This window comes from Ictalurus furcatus, chromosome 12 (assembly GCF_023375685.1).
Source record: "Ictalurus furcatus strain D&B chromosome 12, Billie_1.0, whole genome shotgun sequence".
NCBI classification, from domain to species: Eukaryota; Metazoa; Chordata; class Actinopteri; order Siluriformes; family Ictaluridae; genus Ictalurus; species Ictalurus furcatus.
The window spans coordinates 24,176,072-24,196,233 of record NC_071266.1 but is presented as its reverse complement, the minus strand read 5'-3'; the positions used below and the strand labels follow the sequence as shown (position 1 = coordinate 24,196,233).

General features: G+C 39.8%; 1 protein-coding gene across 3 annotated transcripts in view; it reads left to right on the top strand.

Annotated features, from left to right (window-relative positions):
• The window catches only part of dtnbp1b (dystrobrevin binding protein 1b), a 41,975-nt gene that overhangs the window by 11,560 nt on the left and 10,253 nt on the right, over nucleotides 1-20,162 (top strand). For 2 of the 3 annotated variants that reach the window (XM_053638298.1, XM_053638297.1), the window contains exon 2: nucleotides 19,550-19,708. In XM_053638298.1, the coding sequence (XP_053494273.1) occupies nucleotides 19,550-19,708 (159 nt within the window). Of the gene's footprint in view, nucleotides 1-14,431; nucleotides 16,078-19,549; nucleotides 19,709-20,162 lie in introns of those variants that run through there. The other variant, XM_053638299.1, reaches the window with a different exon arrangement.

Here is a 20,162-nt window from a genome sequence, read left to right as displayed (position 1 = left end):
TAGCTATGAGAGAGAGCAACTCTCCTCTACTCCAAGAAAACCGTATCCGCCACCACCTCCGTTGTCAACTATTGGAGCTAATATACAACACGTACGAACACCTCAAACCATCAGATTCATCCGCGCAGAGGGGCAGTGCCGAAGCTCCACCCACGTTACAAAAAAAAAAAAAAAAACACCTACGCAAGTAACTTGCAGTTTTATGTTTCAAACAGAGATGGTGATAGAGAGGCAAAAGTTCAGTACTGCAGCTTTAATGCTTGTTTTGTTAAACTGTGTATAAAATGTTGTGTAAGCAACACTCTAAAAATAGTTTTTTGTAACGTCACAGATCAGCCTTTTTCTTTTTTGTCATATACATTACTAAACATTCGCATAATGTTCTCTGTTTGTGTCATTATACCGAGAAACTGCCAAACCCCTCTGTCCTGAAGAGCTTACCTTATAGAAAACACCAACAGAGCTAATCCAATGGGTTGTCTCAAAGCGTATTATTTCATAAGAACATTCTCGCTGTGGTTGCTGGGACTACGGTTGCTGCGATGGCCTTAGGACTGCAATTACCACATACAGTTCTGCACTCAGGTCTCCTTTAGTGAACAGTGGACTAGTTCAACAAACAGACTTCATATAAAAACCATCATGAACTTTCTTTTACTTTCACTCTATTCGGTGTTACCCAGATGAGGACGGGTTCCCTTCTGAGTCTGGTTCCTCTCAAGGTTTCTTCCTCATATCATCTTAGGGAGTTTTTCCTCACCACCGTCGCCACCGGCTCGCTCAATAGGGATAAAATCACACACTTAAAATCCGTATCCCGTGTTTATATGTTTCTGTAAAGCTGCTTTGAGACAACGTCCATTGTTAAAAGCGCTACACAAATAAAATTCAATTGAATTGAATTAAGAACTGTAAATGATTGTGTAACCACCGCAAAACTAATTGGAAAGGTTTATAGTTATGAGAGTGCTGAGCCCTGGGAAATTATAAACTGACAACACTACTGTGTTGACCTTTGAAAAGAGTTTGTTGATGTACAGAAGAGAAATGTAAAGTTCTTTTGTTCGCTCTCTTTATCTCCCCCCCCACCCCCCGCCCCCCCCATGACATTACCTTCTACACAGTCCTTGCACTAGGTTGCATCATTCCTTTGACTTACATTTAAAGTGATGTGCAAGTCTTCTTCTTCTTTTTTTATTTTACATTCTGTCTTATTACATAGTGTAGACCTTCTGCAACAGCTTTGGCTTTAAAATGGCTGCTACAAGGACTGTAATTAACAAGATGTTTAAAATAGAATGCTGACTACAAACTTAAACTCAGACAGTTGTGTGAGATTTGTGCGTAGGGTTGTTTTTTGCCAAAATATTATTATTATCATTATTAAATAATATTAAATAAATGACAATCATTTAATAGTATTGTTATGGACTAAATTGAAGTGAGTTGTAAGTGTAACAGATGGCTGCTTGGTCAGCTTATCCTTCAAACTGTCAGCAGGAGAGCTCATTGGCTTAACAAATACACACACATATATATATATATATATATATATATATATATATATATATATATATATATATATATTTCTGGCTTAAGGGCAAGTTGGTTGTTTTTAAAGGTGGTTTTTAAAAACTCCATCTCGGATGCCTCAACCCAAGAAAAATCTGGCAGGGACATTAACTGCACACGGGTAATTTGCATAATTTGAACGAGGAGCCGAGAAACTCAAGAGCTGTGTAACCTGACTCTGAATACGAATCACTTTCCTTTTGTAACTTTTAGACTTAACTCTGAATCCAGCTCTTTAAGCTTAGAAAAGAAAGACAGTAAACTACTTTTACTCTGTGCGTGTGCTTGCTGTGCATCAGTGAATCGATTGACTAATTCCCATTCTCCTCCTTATTTATGACAATATGACAATATATGTAATAATCCCATCAAGACCGTTTTAGGACATCGATGAAAGATTTGTTTAGGAAAACTGCACGGTTTAACGATGTTTCATTAGAAAAGTATATTGTATGTGTTAGATTGGTAAATATTGCAGTCTGTTTGGAGATGACGGTATGATTTTGGAGTTTTAATACAGGGTTTGGGTGGGTCTGATTGTGAGTTTTGGAAATATTGACCATTGGGGTCATTCAGTCACACAGACCTGGCAACCCTGTTTTTAGGTTAATTAATGGAAATACTTGTAGGAGTCTGGGTAGAGCTGGAGTGCAGTGTTTAAAGTATTGAAGATAATTAACCAAAGTATACTAGATAAAAGTTATAAATCATGTATAATCCAAGGGTTCATTTTATTTACTGTTTTCATTTATTCATATGTGAAAGTGTTGACAATGGACCTCATTTATCAAACTGGATAAGAACAGATTCATAAATAATTCTTAGGAGAATTTACCCAAGAAATTTGGCATTCATGAAAATTCCATAAATTTGGAAAAACATTCATATCCCGCTTGTGTTTCTGAGGGTGTGTAAATATACGAGCACCATCACATATTTTTACACTGTTTTATATTATTGGAATTAATAAAATTAAGACAAATAAAACTAACCAATGAAAATAGCATCCACTTCAGCCTTTCAGCCTCTGATTGTTCGTTTTGTGCTCGTAGCTTTCTGTGCATTTGACCTTTTACGGAGTTTTGTGGTGGTGATGGTGGTGGTGGTGGTGGTGATGGTGGTGGTGCTGGGGGGGGGTCACTAAATGCAAATGAGCCAAAAAGGTTCTTCGCACATTACGGCTGATTAACATTAGACAAGAAGAAGAAAATCGGCGTTTCCGAAACTTTTTTCAATCAGGCAAAAATACAATGAGAATTGAGGCCCGCTGTCTCTTCATTCTTCACTCCCAATGTCTCTCCTGTCTTTAAAGCGCACCTATTATGGTTTTGAAACGTACCTAATTGTGTTTTAAAGGTCTCATACGTTAGATTTAGGTGCATCCGAGGTCAACAAACACTTTAACGTGCTCATAATTTAAACTGCAGCGTTACTTTTTTCCCCCCAGTGTCACAAACGACTCGTTAAATGATTCGTTCTAAAGGATTCGTTCTAAACTCCTCCTTTCGGAGAGCATACTCTGCTCTGATTGGTCAGATGTCCCAGTCTGTTGTGAATGGTCTACCGCTGTCAGCATGTTTCGAACAGGAAACGTCCACTACCATAACGAGTTTCAGCTCCGTCTGTTCGAGAGCAGCCGATGAAGACCAGAGGCGGGGTTTTTTAGTTACAAACCTACGTAGGTTAGTACAGAAAGTAAAGTCTGGAATCACTAACGACTCGATTCAGCTGTTCAGAGTCGGTTCCTTCATTTGGGTGTCGATAACTCCGTTTGTCCTGCGCTTTGATTTTTGAAACTTTGCAGACTTTTTTACATTCAAAAACAGCTCTATATATAACGCACTACACGAACGGTAATATTTGAAAAAACCATAATAGGTGCACTTTAAAGTGCAACTTTTTAAATACCGTTCCATTTTCTATGTAGGTCACATAGAATTTATTTTAATGTGTTCCTACTGTAATTGTATTTACTTCTGTTGTTCTTTCTCCTATGTTCTCTGCTTCCAACACCGCCATTGCAAGACCTTTTCAATCAACAATAAACAGACATAAACATCATCAGTTTCATGATTCCCAGGAAAAGAGCCTCTTTTAGATTGCTTAACATCTATGTTTGCGTAAAATGTAATCTTTTCTTCTTCTTCTTCTTTTTTTTTTTTTTAACTATAAACCCTGTGAGCTATGGACACACTGCAGTGTCCACATAGGAGTGTGTGAATGTACAGATTATAGTAAATCTGCCTTCCTTATCAGTGTCAGCTCTATTGATAAATTTATAAATAGCACTTTTCCTACCACGGGAAATATGATACGAGGACAATTATAGTATTCTGTTCATGTCTGAGAGAAAGAAAGCTATGATTAGATAACCACGTTCTAAATACAGAGCTTTAACTCAGCCCGATCAAATTCCTCCATCACTACATGTCCAGTTTCCAGTCTTGTGGATGGTATCGGCTTTACGGAAGCACCGATGAGGCGTTCGGAGACGAATTTGAGCTACTGATGATTGAAACGCTCATAAATTATTTGCAGATATTTATACTGGTGTTTGATGAGTGTGTGTGTGTGTTTGTGTGTGAGTAGCTTTCTGTCAGAAATGATAATGCTGTTATTACCAACAGTGCAGAATTTCCATATGAACAGCTATGTAAGAGCGTCGGTTATAGCTGACCTCCTGCAGGCAGCCACCTCCTGCTGTTCTGAGCACGAAAACATTTCAGAAGATGACATGCGCAAATGTGACTGCTGCCCTGAAGCCAGCACGTGTTCACCAGGCTTTCATTTTACCTCAACACAAAAGCCAGATCAGCTCCTGTGACTTCTGCGCTAATCATAACTGAAAACTGAACATGGAAGGGAGGGAAAAAAAAAAAAAAACCCAAACAAACTCATGTATACACCCTCAAGCAATGTTCTTTTTTTAGTCCTATTATTTGTTCTGCGACTTAATGCTAACTCATATGCTTTACAGCAAATTACACCCCTGGCGCCATTCGTATTCATATTTGGTTTAATATACACATGCTTGTGTGTTGAATTACATAGACGAAGATAAGATCTCAACAGTAATATGCACCCGGTGTCATGTCATAAAAATTCCCAAGCAAAAAAAAAATTCACCTCGTACGCAAAAGTCGTGAATGTTTAAAGGAATTCTACAACATTGTTCAAATTAACCTCAATCTTTTACATACATGGTATGGTCAAAAGTTTGTGCGCACCAGTGCGACCATCTGCACTTGTTGGACATCGCATTCCAGATTGATTCCAGCTATTAAAATAGCCTCCATTCTTTTGGGAAGGCTCTCCACTAGATTTTGTGCTTTGTGTTCATTCATCTACTGTACAAGAGCATTAGTGAGGTCAGGCACTGATGTTAGGTGTGGAGGTCTGGAGTGCAGTCGGTGTTCCAGTTCATCCCAAAGGTTTTCAGTGGGGTTGAGGTCAGGGCTCTCAAGTTCTCCCAGTCCAATCTTAACACATCGTGTCTTCACGGAGCTCGCTTTGTGCATCGTCATGCTGGAACAGGTTTGGGCTTCTTAGCTGCGATGAAGGGAAACTGTAACGCTACAGCATACAAAGACTCTATTCTATACAGTTGTGAGCTTTAACATTGTCTAACATTGAGTCTAACATCGTGGTAACAATTTGGCTAAGATCTGCATATGAGTGTGGTCCTCAGGTGTGCACATACTTTTGGAACTCGCAATCTCCTGACGATAGTGCACCACTCAGGAAACACTTTTTTCCCCTCGGATCTAATGCGATTTTAAGGAACACTTGCGAATCTTTTAGTTAAATGCGTTCAGCTAGAAATCTCGATAGTCCAAGAATATTCTATAATAAAGCGACTTATTCCACTGGGCTGCTAAAGTCTAAGTTCTATGTTTGATTAATTGTCTGTATCAGCAGATCTGACAGCAGTTCCGGCTGCGGTTCAATTCGCAGATTTATGTACAGTATATTAATACACTCATTCTAACATGGTGTCATAACTTATACTGGGGCTTCTATAGCAGATACGCCACATAAAAGATATTAAAGAAAATTTGTTGCTACTGTATGAAGAAGTGCTCTCTGGGTGGGAGGAACGGCATCCTAATTCGCCTATGATCCTTGCGTAAAGGAGGAGGAGCTTTGTGACGGTTTGCTTCGCCAAAAATTCAAGGACGCGTTTTAGAGAGGAGTAAATGAAACGTGGGAAAATAAACCAAGGGAACGTTAAAGGAAACGATATAGCGTACGTTATATAAGGAATAATGAATGAAGAAATGCCGAAATGCAACGAGGAGTCGCTTTACGGTGACGGCGTGCGTAACTAGGCAACAACGTTCTCTTCCGTGACGTGACGTGTTAGCGTGTCCCGGTACGTGCGTTCTCTTTTGGTACACGCTCTTCACAAAAAGAGTACATACTTTTAGTGCATAGTATAAGTAGGCGAAGTGAGACACAGTATCTCTCTGTCTCGCTCCCCTGTCAATCACAGCGATACTAGACATTCGTGAGCGTCGGTGAGGTCGTGTCTGTGGAAGAGGGTAGAAAGCGATTTCCTCAGTGATGTAACATGAGATGAGAAGATGCAGTTCTATGTGGAGGAACTTCCTGTGTTAGCCTTCACTCGGATGGGAACTGGCCAAGACCAAATAATGGAGAAAACCAGGGCAGAAAATGTACCTGATAACAGGAACTAACTAACTTTTTTCACAGACATCAACATTAAACGTCATTCTAAATGTAGCATTGGCAAATTGTAATAAAACACTTTGGGATGTGCTGAAAATAATCAACTCACACATCGCACCACCGCATCATATGTAACAGCATGTCCTGACGTGTTTTATTCCTTATGTAGCACATCCTGCCTGCATGCATTAGCTATAACTAGCTTAAGATTCTGCAGTAGCTGAGAATGCTATCTACTGTAGTTGCTAACTGATAGGCTAGCATGCTACAAGACAACAAGTATGTAAGTTTTGTATGTTTTTTTTTTTTTTTAAATATAAGTCTTGAACTTACTGATGATGTCATGACATGATTTCAGTGAGGTTCGTTCTGTAACCCCTTCAGGATTTTATGTCCTTATATTGTTGGAAAATGAAATGGATCAATCATCCACAATATCAGTAACTGCAGCTAATTGAAATGTTTTTTTTGTGTGTGTGTGTGTATGTGTGTGTGTGTGTGTGCGTGTGTTCTGTCTGAGAGCTGTCTGGTTCCTGTGTGAGAGAGCTGGAGGCGAGCACGGTGGATGACGAGATAGAGTGTTGTGGAGAAGGCCATGGAACACACACACACACACGTCTCTCTTCGTGCACTGTTCTTTGCTTGTTTGGCTTGGTGTATATGCATCTTCCCCTACGCGTTTGTGTACCACTCGTACCTTCAAACCACCATCCAACAGCGTTAAGAGGTGGAAACCATGGCAACAACGCCTGTGTGGAGATTCTTTGGCTTCTTTTAATTTCCGTCTACTGCAATCTGAACTCAAATGAACTTCTATATTCAGTGTTGTCAGTATCGAACAAGGATCCACGCAAAAACTCGACGCCTTTTTGACAGTTACGTCTAATGATATTTTCAGGGTGCTCCAGAATTATCGGCACTCTTCATGAGAATGAGCAAAAATAAATACAGTCCCTTTCAGAAGTATTGGAACGGCGAGGCCAGTTCATTTGTTTGTGGTATACAGCAAAGACATTTGCATTTGAGATCAAAAGACAGAGATGAGACAAGAGTTTAGGATTTCAGGTATTTACACGTAGACGTGTTAAACAACATAGAACATAGAACATTTTGTAACAGACCGCCCAATTTTTTGGCGAGCAAAAGTACAGCTTTTTTTTTTTTAACAGCAAATGAAGTCTTCACAGGTGAAACTGAAGGTTAAAACCATGAGTAGATGTTCAGAGCTATTTACTGTTTAAACAGTCAGTCTAACAGGACACACCTGGGTACCAAGAAACACCTGTCAGTCACATGTTAAAATATTTTTGTCACCTGCAAATTGGGCAGTTTGATATATGTCGTCTGTATATAAATATCAGGAAATGAAATCTGAAATTCTAAACTATCTCTCCTCATATTCATCTTTTGATCTCAAACCCAAATGTCTTCAGTCTACAGCAAAAACAAATGAAGGACACTGTATATAGAAAGTATTCATGTGGTAAATGATATTTTGTATGCATGCTATAAATGACAAACAAGGCTAGAAAGTAGCTTAAATTAATATATATATATATATATATATATATATATATATATATATATATATATATATATATATATATATTTCCACATAATTTTGGTAAAATAGATTTGTCTGTCAGAGTATAGTAAGCCAATTGGCACCCTGTCCAGGGTGTACCCCGCCTTCTGCCTGCTGCTCCCTGGGATAGGCTCCAGGTTCCCCGTGACCCTGAAAAGGATAAGCGGTGTAGAAGATGGATGCATGGATAGTAAGCCAATTTTGGGTTTGGTCATTTTCCAGAATTTAGCCATAGCGACCTCTGATGGTTTTTTTCGCCACACATATCTGGCACACTACAATCAAAGAAAATGGTGATCTGGATATTCAGCCATATTTTAATTTCATAAAATATATATATATTTTTTTTTTTTCATGAACAGCTAAAATATTTCTCTCATGTTCTTGACCAATAACGACCATCCAAGTAAGAATGATTTCTAATAACTGATAAAATGAACATAGATGGTGATAGTGGATTCTTTACTGTAGGCGTTGTCTTCCGAGTCAGTCATCTGTGTGTGTGTGTGTGTGTGTGTGTGTTTTGAGGTCGGAGAGAGTTGTGGTGTGTAAATATGACCCATTTTGTGAGCGCAGGATGCTGAATGGCAGTGACAGGGGCGGCGTGACTCAGTCCACCCACAGATACACACTCCTACACTGCTCATCACAGTGTGTAACGCATGACAACACACACTCATCACATTAAACAAGGTGCACAAGGGGGCGGTGTGTGTGTGTGTGTGGGTGTGTGTGTGTGGGTGTTTGTGAGAGAGAGATTATTCAGTTCATATGAGATTATTACCATTATCCCATCAATTAACGTGATTGTTTTTCTCCTGCATTTTATTACAGTCGTGCCATTACAGTTATGCTAATTTCATTTTGAGAGTGAGAAGGAGGTGACAATTAAAGAGAGAGAAAGTTAATAAATATATAAATTAATAAACAAAATCTGCCCATGAATCTGATAGAAATTATGATCTGGTATAAAGTATAAAATGTAGAAAGTATAAAAAAGGTGAAGGCTTATCAGTGGTTTGATTTCAATTGCAATTTGCCGCACGGGCAGCAGAGGGCGCTGAGAATTTCACACTGCTCCTTTAAACATTTCCAAGAGTTGTTAACAAACAGATATAAGCAGTCTTACATATTTGGGCCTTTACATACTGTACTTTAATCCAAAATCAGTAATAAAATCCAAACAATGATTTCAATTCAATATGAACTGCCATGAAATCCTAAAAGTGCTAGCCCCTGTAATGTTTAACGGCTTCATACCAAATGCTATGGGGGGGGGGGAACATTCAAATCATAGCTGAATATCATTTTCATTTCCTGAAAGGAAATTAGGCTTTATTTTAAGGGGAAAAAAAACCCCAGAGGAACCTTTAAGAGTGCTAGATGGCAATTTTTCTCCTAAGAGTGTACAAGATAAAGCAGATTTTCTCGTCTTCTTTACCAAAATGTAAATCGAAAAAGAGATATGATAAGGAGATTCTCCGAATAAATGAATAATGCATTTCCTTGGTTGCGACTCATAAAGTACACACTGCACTCTGGGAGGAAGCTTTAACCTTAATACTGAAATACTGAGAAATTTCTAGAATAGTAAACAGTAAATAAGAAACCACTTCAATCTCTTTATATTGCTATGATATAAGCACCCTGGATGAAAAAAAAATCAAAAGTGACATCTACTAATAGCAGCTCCTTATTGTACAATGCTAATGCGTTGTGCATGTGTACGAAAGTAAATGGCCATAAAGGCAGGTGGTGGAAGCAGAACACAACAACGACACGCCAGTGTTCATGGACAGAGCCAAATCTGCGTGTGACTATTGTCTGACGAGCCTGATGGATTAACTGTCCTGAAAAAAAATGACTCGGATATCATAGAAGATTTGTTGGATTATTTGGAACTGCGTGTGGAATATCAAACTCAACTCCAGATGAATTACACCCAGTCAGTAAAAGAGCGACAGGAAGTATGTCAAGACACTGGTGAAATCTTTGTGTGGCTGGATTGAAACTGTTATTAAGGTAAAGCTGGGAAGGCTGTGGATCAGGTGGTAGAGCAGGTTGTCCACTAATCGTAAGGGGTTGGCGGTTCGATTCCCGGCCCACATGACTCCACATGCCGAAGTGCCCTTGGGCAAGACCCCAAGTTGTTCCCGATGGCAAGCTAGCGCCTTACATGGCAGCTCTGTTCCCATTGGTGTGTGAATGTGTGAATGAGAACCAGTGTAAAGCACATTGTAGAACCGCTAAGGTTAAAAAGCGCTATATAAGTGCAGACCATAAAGGGAGGCGTCACCGAGTATTAGGGATGAAATAAAATCAATAAATACATCAGTGACGTGAAGCATAGTGGTGGTAGCATCATGTTGAGACGCTGTCTCGGTTGCTTTTCTGACTAATCCCCTCTTTATCCGTCCACCGATTTTAGCTGACGGCCTCCTCTAAGCAGAGATGTGCTCGTGGCCGTATTCTTACAGTTTTTTAATAACAGATTTAATAGTGCTCCACAGGATGTTTGGGATATTTTTATAATCACACCGTGATGGATAGCTCCTCGGTCTTCATGATGCATGTTCATGTTCTCTAACGAGGTGCATTTATATTGAGATCGTGTAACGCTTTAATTGCACACACCCACAGGTGAACTCCGTATGGAAATGATTTTGTAAATAACTATATCATGTGTGTAGAATAATGACATGTACTCCCAATTAAATCCATTTCAGCTCCAGGTTGTAACACTACACAATGTGGGGAAAGTTCAAGGGGGTGAATACTTATGCAAGGCACTGTAGCTCCAGTTTTGTTTTTAATGGAGAACTGACTTAATATCGTACACCCCCCCCCCCACCGTCTCTCTTACGATCCTGTTTCCCTCCTAATGGAATTAACATGGCTTTATCAGCGTAATTCGGACATTTACAAGATTTTCATTTCATTACGAGAGAAATATGACGGCGCGAGAGAGAGAGAGGGAAAGATAAAGAGAGATATTCAGTCAGTTCTCTGCTATCACCTCTCAGCATTTGGCAATGTTGTATTTTGTCAGGCTCGCCAAAAAAATAAAATAAAATAAAATAAAGTTGAGTCGATTTCATTTCGGGAGAATGAATTGACGGTGACGTTTCTCTCTCCATCACTCTGTATATCTCACACACCACACACTTTCCAGATCCATCTGCAGACATGTGGTAGAAAAAAATAGAAAAAGAAAAAAGAAGCTCGCTGAGCTGTGGAGGAAGAAAGACAGTCACGATTACTGAAGTAAGAACAGCAAGGCGGTAAACGAGCTCGGCTGTCCCCGCGAGAAGTGTTTCAATCACTCAGTTACACGCACTACACACGCCTGCGCTAAACGAACGTCTGTTTGTGTTTTATTACGTGTCATTAGCACTGCTCAGAGGTGCACCGTCAGATGTTCCGTATTGTCTCAACGGCTCGACGGAGGGGTTTGGGTTTTGGTGTTGTTTTTTTTTGTTACATGTCTAATGATAGTTATTAAAACTATTATCTTTGAGGATGCAAGTTTAAACCTGAAGAGAAAACTGATTTTTCACAGAATTAAACATAACTATGGCAAGAGTCATATCTCCTAGCTGTTCTCGCCTGGTTTCCTACTGAAGATAAGCAGGGTTGGGCCTGGCCAGCACCTGGATGGGAGATCTCCTGGGGGAAACTAAGGTTGCTGCTGGAAGTGGTATTAGTGAGGCCAGCAGGGGGCGCTCACCCTGTGGTCTGTGTGGGTTCTAATGGCCCAGTATAGTGATGGGGACTCTATACTGTAAAAACAGCACCGTCTTTCAGCTGAGACGTCAGAACCGAGGTCCTGACTCTCTGTGCTCATTAAAAATTCCAGGACACTTGGGTATAACCCCGGTGTCCTGGCGAAATTCCCCCATTGGCCCTTCTCTATCATGTCCCCGATCTCTGATTTGACTACATCACTCTCTCCTCTACACTAATAGCTGGTGTGTGGTGGGTGTTCTGGTGCACTGTGGCTCCCATCACATCATCCAGGTGGATGCTACACACTAGTGCTGGTTGAGGAAATCCCTCCCCATACACTGTGAAGTGCTTTGAGTGTTTATAAAAATGATATATAAATCTAAGGAATTATTATTATTATTATTATTATTATTATTATACAAGGAATTTAAAAAAAAAAAAAAAAACATTGTTCCTAAGTCAGGATGGAATCATTTTTGAGTAAAGAATATGACCAAATTTGTTATTATCTTTCAGAGATGATGAAGTTAAAAACAGGTCTTTGATCAGGTGATCAGACTCCCCCAGGTGATTGGATCTTAACCCCAGACATCAGTCAGACCAGCGCTCCAGCCAGTGGAATTGTGGCTGCAGTTGGCAAAGCATGGAAACATTTTTAGTCATTTACTATCAACTTATTGAGCATTTCTGGAACGAGTGTCCAGTCGCAGTGCTTTCTAAAAGCCGGAGGAAAACACGCTAACACACTAGCTGCTAGTTGTAGTTGCTAGTTGCGACATGCTAGTTGTACCTTTTCCTGGGAAAGTCATGAAGATAGAGGGTTTGATGGCTTCTTATGGCTTATTAATTTCAAGAGAGAGACTGGTGAGAACTAATGTTTATAGTGAAATAGGAACTTGCTCCACATCATTAAATGTAACTATAAACAGATAAAAAAAATAAAATAAAAAAAACACGTGTCATTCTTTAATAAATACAAAGTAATCATTGGCAAATCTTTGTGGTATAAAATATGTCAGGGTGTGGTGTTATTGAAAAATGACCGCAGTAACTCTAACGGTAACGGTCATTTTAAGTCGATCCGCATCACACCATCCCATCGTTGATCATTTTCCTATAACAGCACTCCCTGTCGTGTCTTTACTTAAGATGACTGTTAAGATCAGATTGTTTTACTTTTACACGGCGGGTTGAATTTTTTTAGGCGTGTCATACCCAAAGGCTTCTAGCTGCTTCAGATATACGCTACAGTCAGGTCCATAAGTATTTGGACAGTGACACAAGTCGCCTTAAGATGCAATAAAGGCCTGGCAAAGCACCTCAAAGGGCGGAAACGCAGAATTTGATGCTGTCCATGGGTTCCAGACTTCGGGCAGTCGTTCACTGCAAGGTATTAACGATAATCCTAACATTCACGATTAGGTTAGTTTGTCCAATCACGTTTGAGCCTGTAAAAACGGCGCGGAAAATGGCTGTTATTAATAAACAGTTAATGCGAAATTTTTATTTCCGTTAAACCCCTTGAACCCCTTAAAGCTGAACGTCTACACTTCGATCCCATCTTGCTTGCTTCATTTCAAATCCACTCTGGTGGTGTACAGAGGTATGCTTATGAAAAATGTATATGGCGCAGACTTATGGACCCAAGTCCATTTAGCCGTATCTCCACCAGACGTCTGAGATAACAGCTGGCCAAAATGTGCATGCTATGTAGCCGTGAGACAAGAGCTGCAACTCATGCTTCACTTGGAAAACTTGGTATTTATTTAAAAAGCGCCCGTCTACCTTTGGTTTCACTAACAATGTCCGCATAAAAGAACAGAAAGGTGACGATAAACGATAACAGAAGGTATATCTGAGTGCGGTCATAAAAATATGAAAAAAAAATTGGATTAAAAAAAGAGTCTAATAGCAGCGTCTTATTGTACAATGCTAATAGATTGTGCATGTACACAGAAGAAAATAACCATAAAAACAGGGATAGAGCCAAATCAGCGTGTGACGTTAGTCTGACGAGCCTGATGGAACACTGACTTACGTAAACTGTCCTGAAAAAAGGCACCAAATAAATCAGAACTAATATAAACATCTGTGCAGTGAAGCATGGTGGTGGCAGCGTCAAGTTGAGATGGTTTATCTCTTTATCCGTCCACTGATTTGTAGTGGACTGCGTAAGTCTGCATTAAAGAGCAGAAAGATGACAATACATGATAACGAAATGTATAATAAGTGCGTGGCGTCATTTAAAAAAAAAAATTTTTAAAAAGTCATTTTTAAACCTAGACCTAGAATAATACCTAAAACATACTGTCGAAAATAAGTGCATGCTAGGAGACTCTTGATTTTTCATCAACAAGTCCACAGGTGTGGGTAAGAGAGGAAACTCTGACACTGATAACACACCAGCTTCCCCATAGTTTATTTGCGGCTTGGCTGAATAGCTAAATATACTTCTTCTTTAACACATGAACAGGCCCAGTACTCCCCACATGCACACTAATAAGCATTTACATCCTGCTGTCTCAAGCCTGAAAGCCTTTTCTCGCACTCTGCCGATAGAATGGGAGCAGACGAGGTTGTTTTTCGTTAAAATAAAACGCCTCACTGCTTACTACCGAAGCTAATTCCAGCAACTGTCGGATGCTAAGAACTTTCTAGATTGGCAGGAGCTTGCTAGTGGACATCATCGTGCCAATTAATGTGCCGAGTTACGACGGAGTGAGACGCAAATCTTAGCTTATTATCCAGAAAGTCGGTTTTAATCAGCTTAAAACATCACGACCTGGGTGGGTCACTTTTTAGTGAAATGCTGGAATGAATCAAGATGAGCATTCACACACACACACACACACACACACACACACGAAGAGTCCAGATGTCTCCGGGACAAGTTGGCTCTAGGCACAGCATCAGTTCACTTGCAGAAGCACACATGCACACATGCAGAAGAAGATTATTGTTGGCTTTGTAGTGCCACACACACTCACACACACACACACACACACACACACACACACACACACACACACTGCTTATACACCGTCCTCTAGCGTGACTGGAAGGAATAGATGACAAAATACAGAGCACTGTACTGCTACATTCAGTGTATTAAGAATTTATCATTCATTATTTACTATAATACTTAATAGGCAGTATTTTTGGAAGGAGTCTCCAATGTCAGTCGGAGGCAAAGCTGTAACGTTGTCCGACACAGGGGAGTCTTCAAGGACAGAGGACTTTCTGGGTTTTTTTTTCTTTCTTTCTTTCTTTCTTTCTTTCTTTCTCGGTAACATGACAAGCTGCATGTTTTTTTTCTTTTTATTACCTTCAAGAGAGAGAGAGAGAGAGAGAGAGAGAGAGAAACAAGAGGCTGGTGTTCATAGCCGATCAAATGCAAGTGATAAATAGTTCCCCGAAGGTTCCGCACCATTCTATAACATCTATAAATGGATAAAAAAGTATGATGAGTCATTTAAAAATAAATAAATAAATACAAACAATTAGCGTTGCTAAAACACTTTGCAACATACTAACGCCATCCATTATATCCATTTTCTGTAAGGGTTATCCTACACAGGGTCACTGGGAGCCCGGAGCCTATCCCAGGGGACTCGGCGCATGAGGCGGGGGACACAACCCATTACGGAGCACAATCACACACAGACAATTTGGAAATCAGCCTACAACTCATGTCTTTGGACTGCCGGAGGAAACCAGAGTTCCCGGAGGAGACCCCTAAGGCATGTAGAGAACATGCAGGCTCTGCACACAGGGTGGGGGGCGGGATTTAAACCCCCAACCCTGGATATGCCTAAGCCCTCTGCCCCCACCCGTCCCTACTCAGTGACTCATCGTTAATAATTCCTCTATTCTGTAACATCCGTTAATGCTTAATGAATACTTGTTTCATATAACTTCACGCGTGTAGTGTTATTACTATTAATACTCTTCGATTTGATGTGTCAGAGTGGCTGATGTTCACTCCTAGTGTCCGTCTCGACTCCTTCTTTAACTTTGACAGAAAACTTAGTCAACTGAATTGAGCCACGCACCAGGCTGGAAGCTTTCCCGTCTGTTTTTTTTTTTTTTATTATTTTTTTTTTGTTCCAGAGCTATGAATAGTTTTTCCTGTAGGTGGTTCTTTCTGTATGAAAGTATCTTTTTTGTCCATCAGCTCACGTATCTCATCCGCGTACAGCACAGGAAGTGCAGATCTATAGCCCACATGCCCACACGCCCACACACACTCACACTCACACACACACACACTCACACACAGTTTCGATGAAAACCACAAAACTCTGAAAGACAGGGGGTGTTCTACTACAGCAGAGCACATCCCAACCTTGCACACACAGCACAGACAAGTCAAACACACACACACACACACACACACACACACACACACACACTGGATAGTCTGGATTCTCCCAAACACACTCCACAGACTTTGTGCTGATTCACTCTACATTACTACACCAGGATGCATTTAGACACAGATTCAGGTAATTTCTGTTTTAGGCTGTCTTTTAGCCATTTCACACCTCTCGCATGAATCTAGAGAAGCTGAGAAGTCGTCAGTTACACAGGAAGAGCTAGTCTTAAAGCTAGATTCTCTACTACTATTATTACTACTACTACTACTACTAATAATAATAATAATAATAATAATAATAATAATAATGTGATTTGTTTACATGTTTATAGCTGCTACTATGTGTTTGCAGGACAACAGGAACTAACTGTATTTGCTGTTCAGTTCCACAACATTAAATGGAACTATAAATGAATAAAAAGCACCATGTTGTACCATGGCATACTGTAAGATGTGTCATGGTCCACCTTGCACCCTTTGGGATTTGTCCATCACAAGTCTGAACCTTGAAACCTCACTAAAGTTTGGACTTGGATGAGGACTACAGGGATTAGGGTATTATTTAAGACAGGGCCTTAGGACCATGCAGTAGTGGAATCACTGGGTCCCATTTAGGAGTCGTTCAGGAGTTGAACAGGAGTTGAACAGGAGCCGGTCAAAAGTTATTCAGGAGTCATTCAGGAGTCTTTCATGAGTCATTCATTAGTTGTTAATGAGTCGTTCAGGATCTGATCCAGTGTTGTTCAGGTGTTGCTAAACAACTGACATTCACTAAACATTCAGGAGTCGTTTAGGAGTCATTCAGAAGTTGAACAGAAGTTGGTCAGGAGTTGGTCAGGAGCTGGTCAAAAGTTATTCAGGAGTCATTCAGGCGTCTTTCATGAGTCATTCATTAGTTGTTAATGAGTCGTTCAGGATCTGATCCAGTGTTGTTCAGGTGTTGCTAAACAACTGACATTCACTAAACATTCAGGAGTCGTTCTGAAATCAATCATGAGTCGTTCTGGAGTGATTCACCTGTCAGTCAGAAGTTATTTAGGAGATTCAGGAGTCACTCAGGACTCAGGAGTCATTTAGGAATTGTTCAGGATTTGATACTGTTGTACTGTTACCAAGGTTATGATTATTACTTACAGTATGATAACCTTGTTCAACCTTGTACATGGAATGACCTACCTTTATTTCCAAAAAAAGCATCAATCAATAATCACATATTTTTGTCTTACATATACACCGATCAACCATAACATTAAAATCACCTGCCTAACATTGTATAGTTCTCCCTTGTGCCACCAAAACAGTTCTGACTCTTCGAGGCATGGACTCCACAAGACCTCTGAAGGTGTGCTGTGGTATCTGGCACCAAGATGTTATCAGCACATCCTTTAAGTCCTGTAAGTTGCGAGTTGGGGCCTCCATGGATCAGACTTGTTTGTCCAGAACATCCCACAGACGCTGGATCGGATTGAGATCTGGGGAATTTGGAGGCCGAGTCAACACTTGAACTCTTTGCCATGTTCCTCAAACCGTTCCTGAACTTTTATTTTTTTTGCAGTGTGGCAGGGCGCATTATCCTGCTGAAAGAGGCCACTGCCGTTAGGGAATACCATTGCCGTGAAGGGGATAATCAATATCTTCTAATACTTACAAGCATGTAGAGCATTTATTTATACAGTTATTTAGTTTCACCTACAATGGATCTTTTCATTTTTAGCTGGCAGATGGAAATCCTTGTGTTTTTTTTCTATCTGATTCTCGCTAAATTGGAAAAGCGAGATTGTCTGTAATCTAATACACATTCGCCCAAATGACAATATATATACATATATATACACACACACACACATTTCCACCCACATGGAGCTCAGTCCAATTGCTGATGTTTTATTTAAGGCACAAAACACACACGCAGAGGCTATTGGCGGACGGCCCCTCGGGTCTGTCACGTATTAGAGCAGTCGCAGTAGCCCACACAGATGGAGAGGAGAGAGTGGAGCAGGAGGAGAGAGGAAAGTGAGATTAGAGGACAAAGGATGAGAGAATAAGAGTTGTGTGTGTGTGTGTGTGTGTGTGGAGACTGTGAATGAGGATGCTCACTGTTCCTTGTCTGTACTGTTATTCAATCTTCCTCCACAGTCCTCTCTGTTCTCTGACTGTAATCAGTGACAGAGTGGTGTTGAGATTTGATATTGTGTGACTGTGTGTGTGTGTGTGTGATTGATTATGTGTGTCTGTAGGCAGGTCTACAGACTGTAACCACATGTCCAGCCTCTTATGCTGTCTTAGCCTTCAGGTGGTATGAAGAAGCAAACTGCCTTTGAGGCTCTGCACCTTCTCACAGCACAATGTGTTAATTAGAGGTTGTGTGCCTTAGACATAATTGGAGGTGTGATGAACCCTCAAGGCTTTGTATCCTGTACAGAGGTAGTTAGAGACCGCCTTTAACACTGTATCATTGCGTCCTTGCTCTCCAGCTGGTGCTGTGATGTGTACAGTGTTCTCATCACGGTTATATTATTGTAAATTGCATTATCGTCTCATTATTATTGCATTCATGCTGTATCTGTAATGCACTAGCGTCCCTCCAGTGTGTATTCCTATCTTGCACCATGATCATGACCGGGATGAAATGAAGAAGAATGGATAAATTAATCATTCTAATATGCCCATATGTTAGTGTTTTCTGGGAGACATGCTACTCCAGCAAATATCAGATAATATTTAATATTTCCTCAAGATTGGGATAAATTATTGTCGTTTATCACAGTAGTGGCTTGGTGGTTAAGACTCTGGGTTACTGATTGGAAGGTCGGGGGTTCAAGCCCCAGCACTGCCAAGCTGCCACTGTTGGGCCCTTGAGCAAGGCCCTTAACCCTCTCTGCTCCAGTGGCGCTGTATCATGGCTGACCCCAGCTTCCTGACATGCTGAGATATGCAAAGAAAAGAATTTCACTGTACTGTGACCAATACTCATTATCATTATACATACACTGTATATAAACAGCAAATTACTGAAGTACATTATACCTTTACAGTGATTTTTTCCCCTCCAGTGTAGTCCTATGTAATGATAAATCATTTGGGGGGGAACGCTGCTCTAGGGGAATAATCAACGACATGGGTGGCCCAGCTGTTACATGATGAAGTTGATTATTTCCCAATGACAGCACATCTTGAAGTGCATTTCTTCTCTTGTATCACAACAATTATCATTTTATTAACATTTAATGTAAATGTTTTCTCCTATTAAATGTCATTTTAATTACAACTTCGAATGTAAACCTTTTGTTACAAAATTGAATGGTAAGCTATGCCAAAGCCCCATGAAAGTACCCTCTGTGGTGCTGCTATAGTAGATAATTCATAGTTACTTATAGCTTTATATATATATATATATATATATATATATATATATATATATATATATATATATATATATATATATATATATATATAGTTATTTTCTTATTTATTTAGATTATTATTTTACATATTTTTGTTTATTTGATTCATGGACAGAAACTTTCACTTTTGTGCTGTTTGTTGTTTGTTGTCAGTGTTATTTTACCTCTGCACTTTATTCATCTTTCCTCCAATCACAGCGGAGCTTGACTCGGAGCATGCTCAGAAGGTCCCAGAGGCGGAGTCAGGACAGCAGCAGGTGAAGTTGAAAGACAGGCAGAAGTTTTTCGAGGAGGCATTTCAGCAGGACATGGAGCATTACCTGTCCACCAGCTACCTGCAGATTGCCGAGAGGAGAGGTGAACAAAACATATAGAGGGAATGCAGTGAGAGAGAAAAAAAAATCCACACACAATTATTAATTATATTATACTGTAGATGTGCTGTACAGGGTCCAAACGTTAGAGTCCACTACCACAAACTGTGTTTATTTCACCACTTAATGACAAATGAATGCAAAATTCTACTCAGGTAATAGTTTATCACTCATGGATGCATTGTTTTCAACTCAAAAGTGAAATAAACCCTTATATATATATATATATATATATATATATATATATATATATATATATATATATATATATATATATATATAGCTGAAACACTAATGTACACTGACAGTCATGTGAACACCCTATTTTTCAAAATTTCAATGACGTAATTTACTCTCTAAATAATTATTCTGATATTTAAAAATCTAATCAAGGAATAGGTATAACTGAATCAAGAAATATTTATTGTTAATTAAGT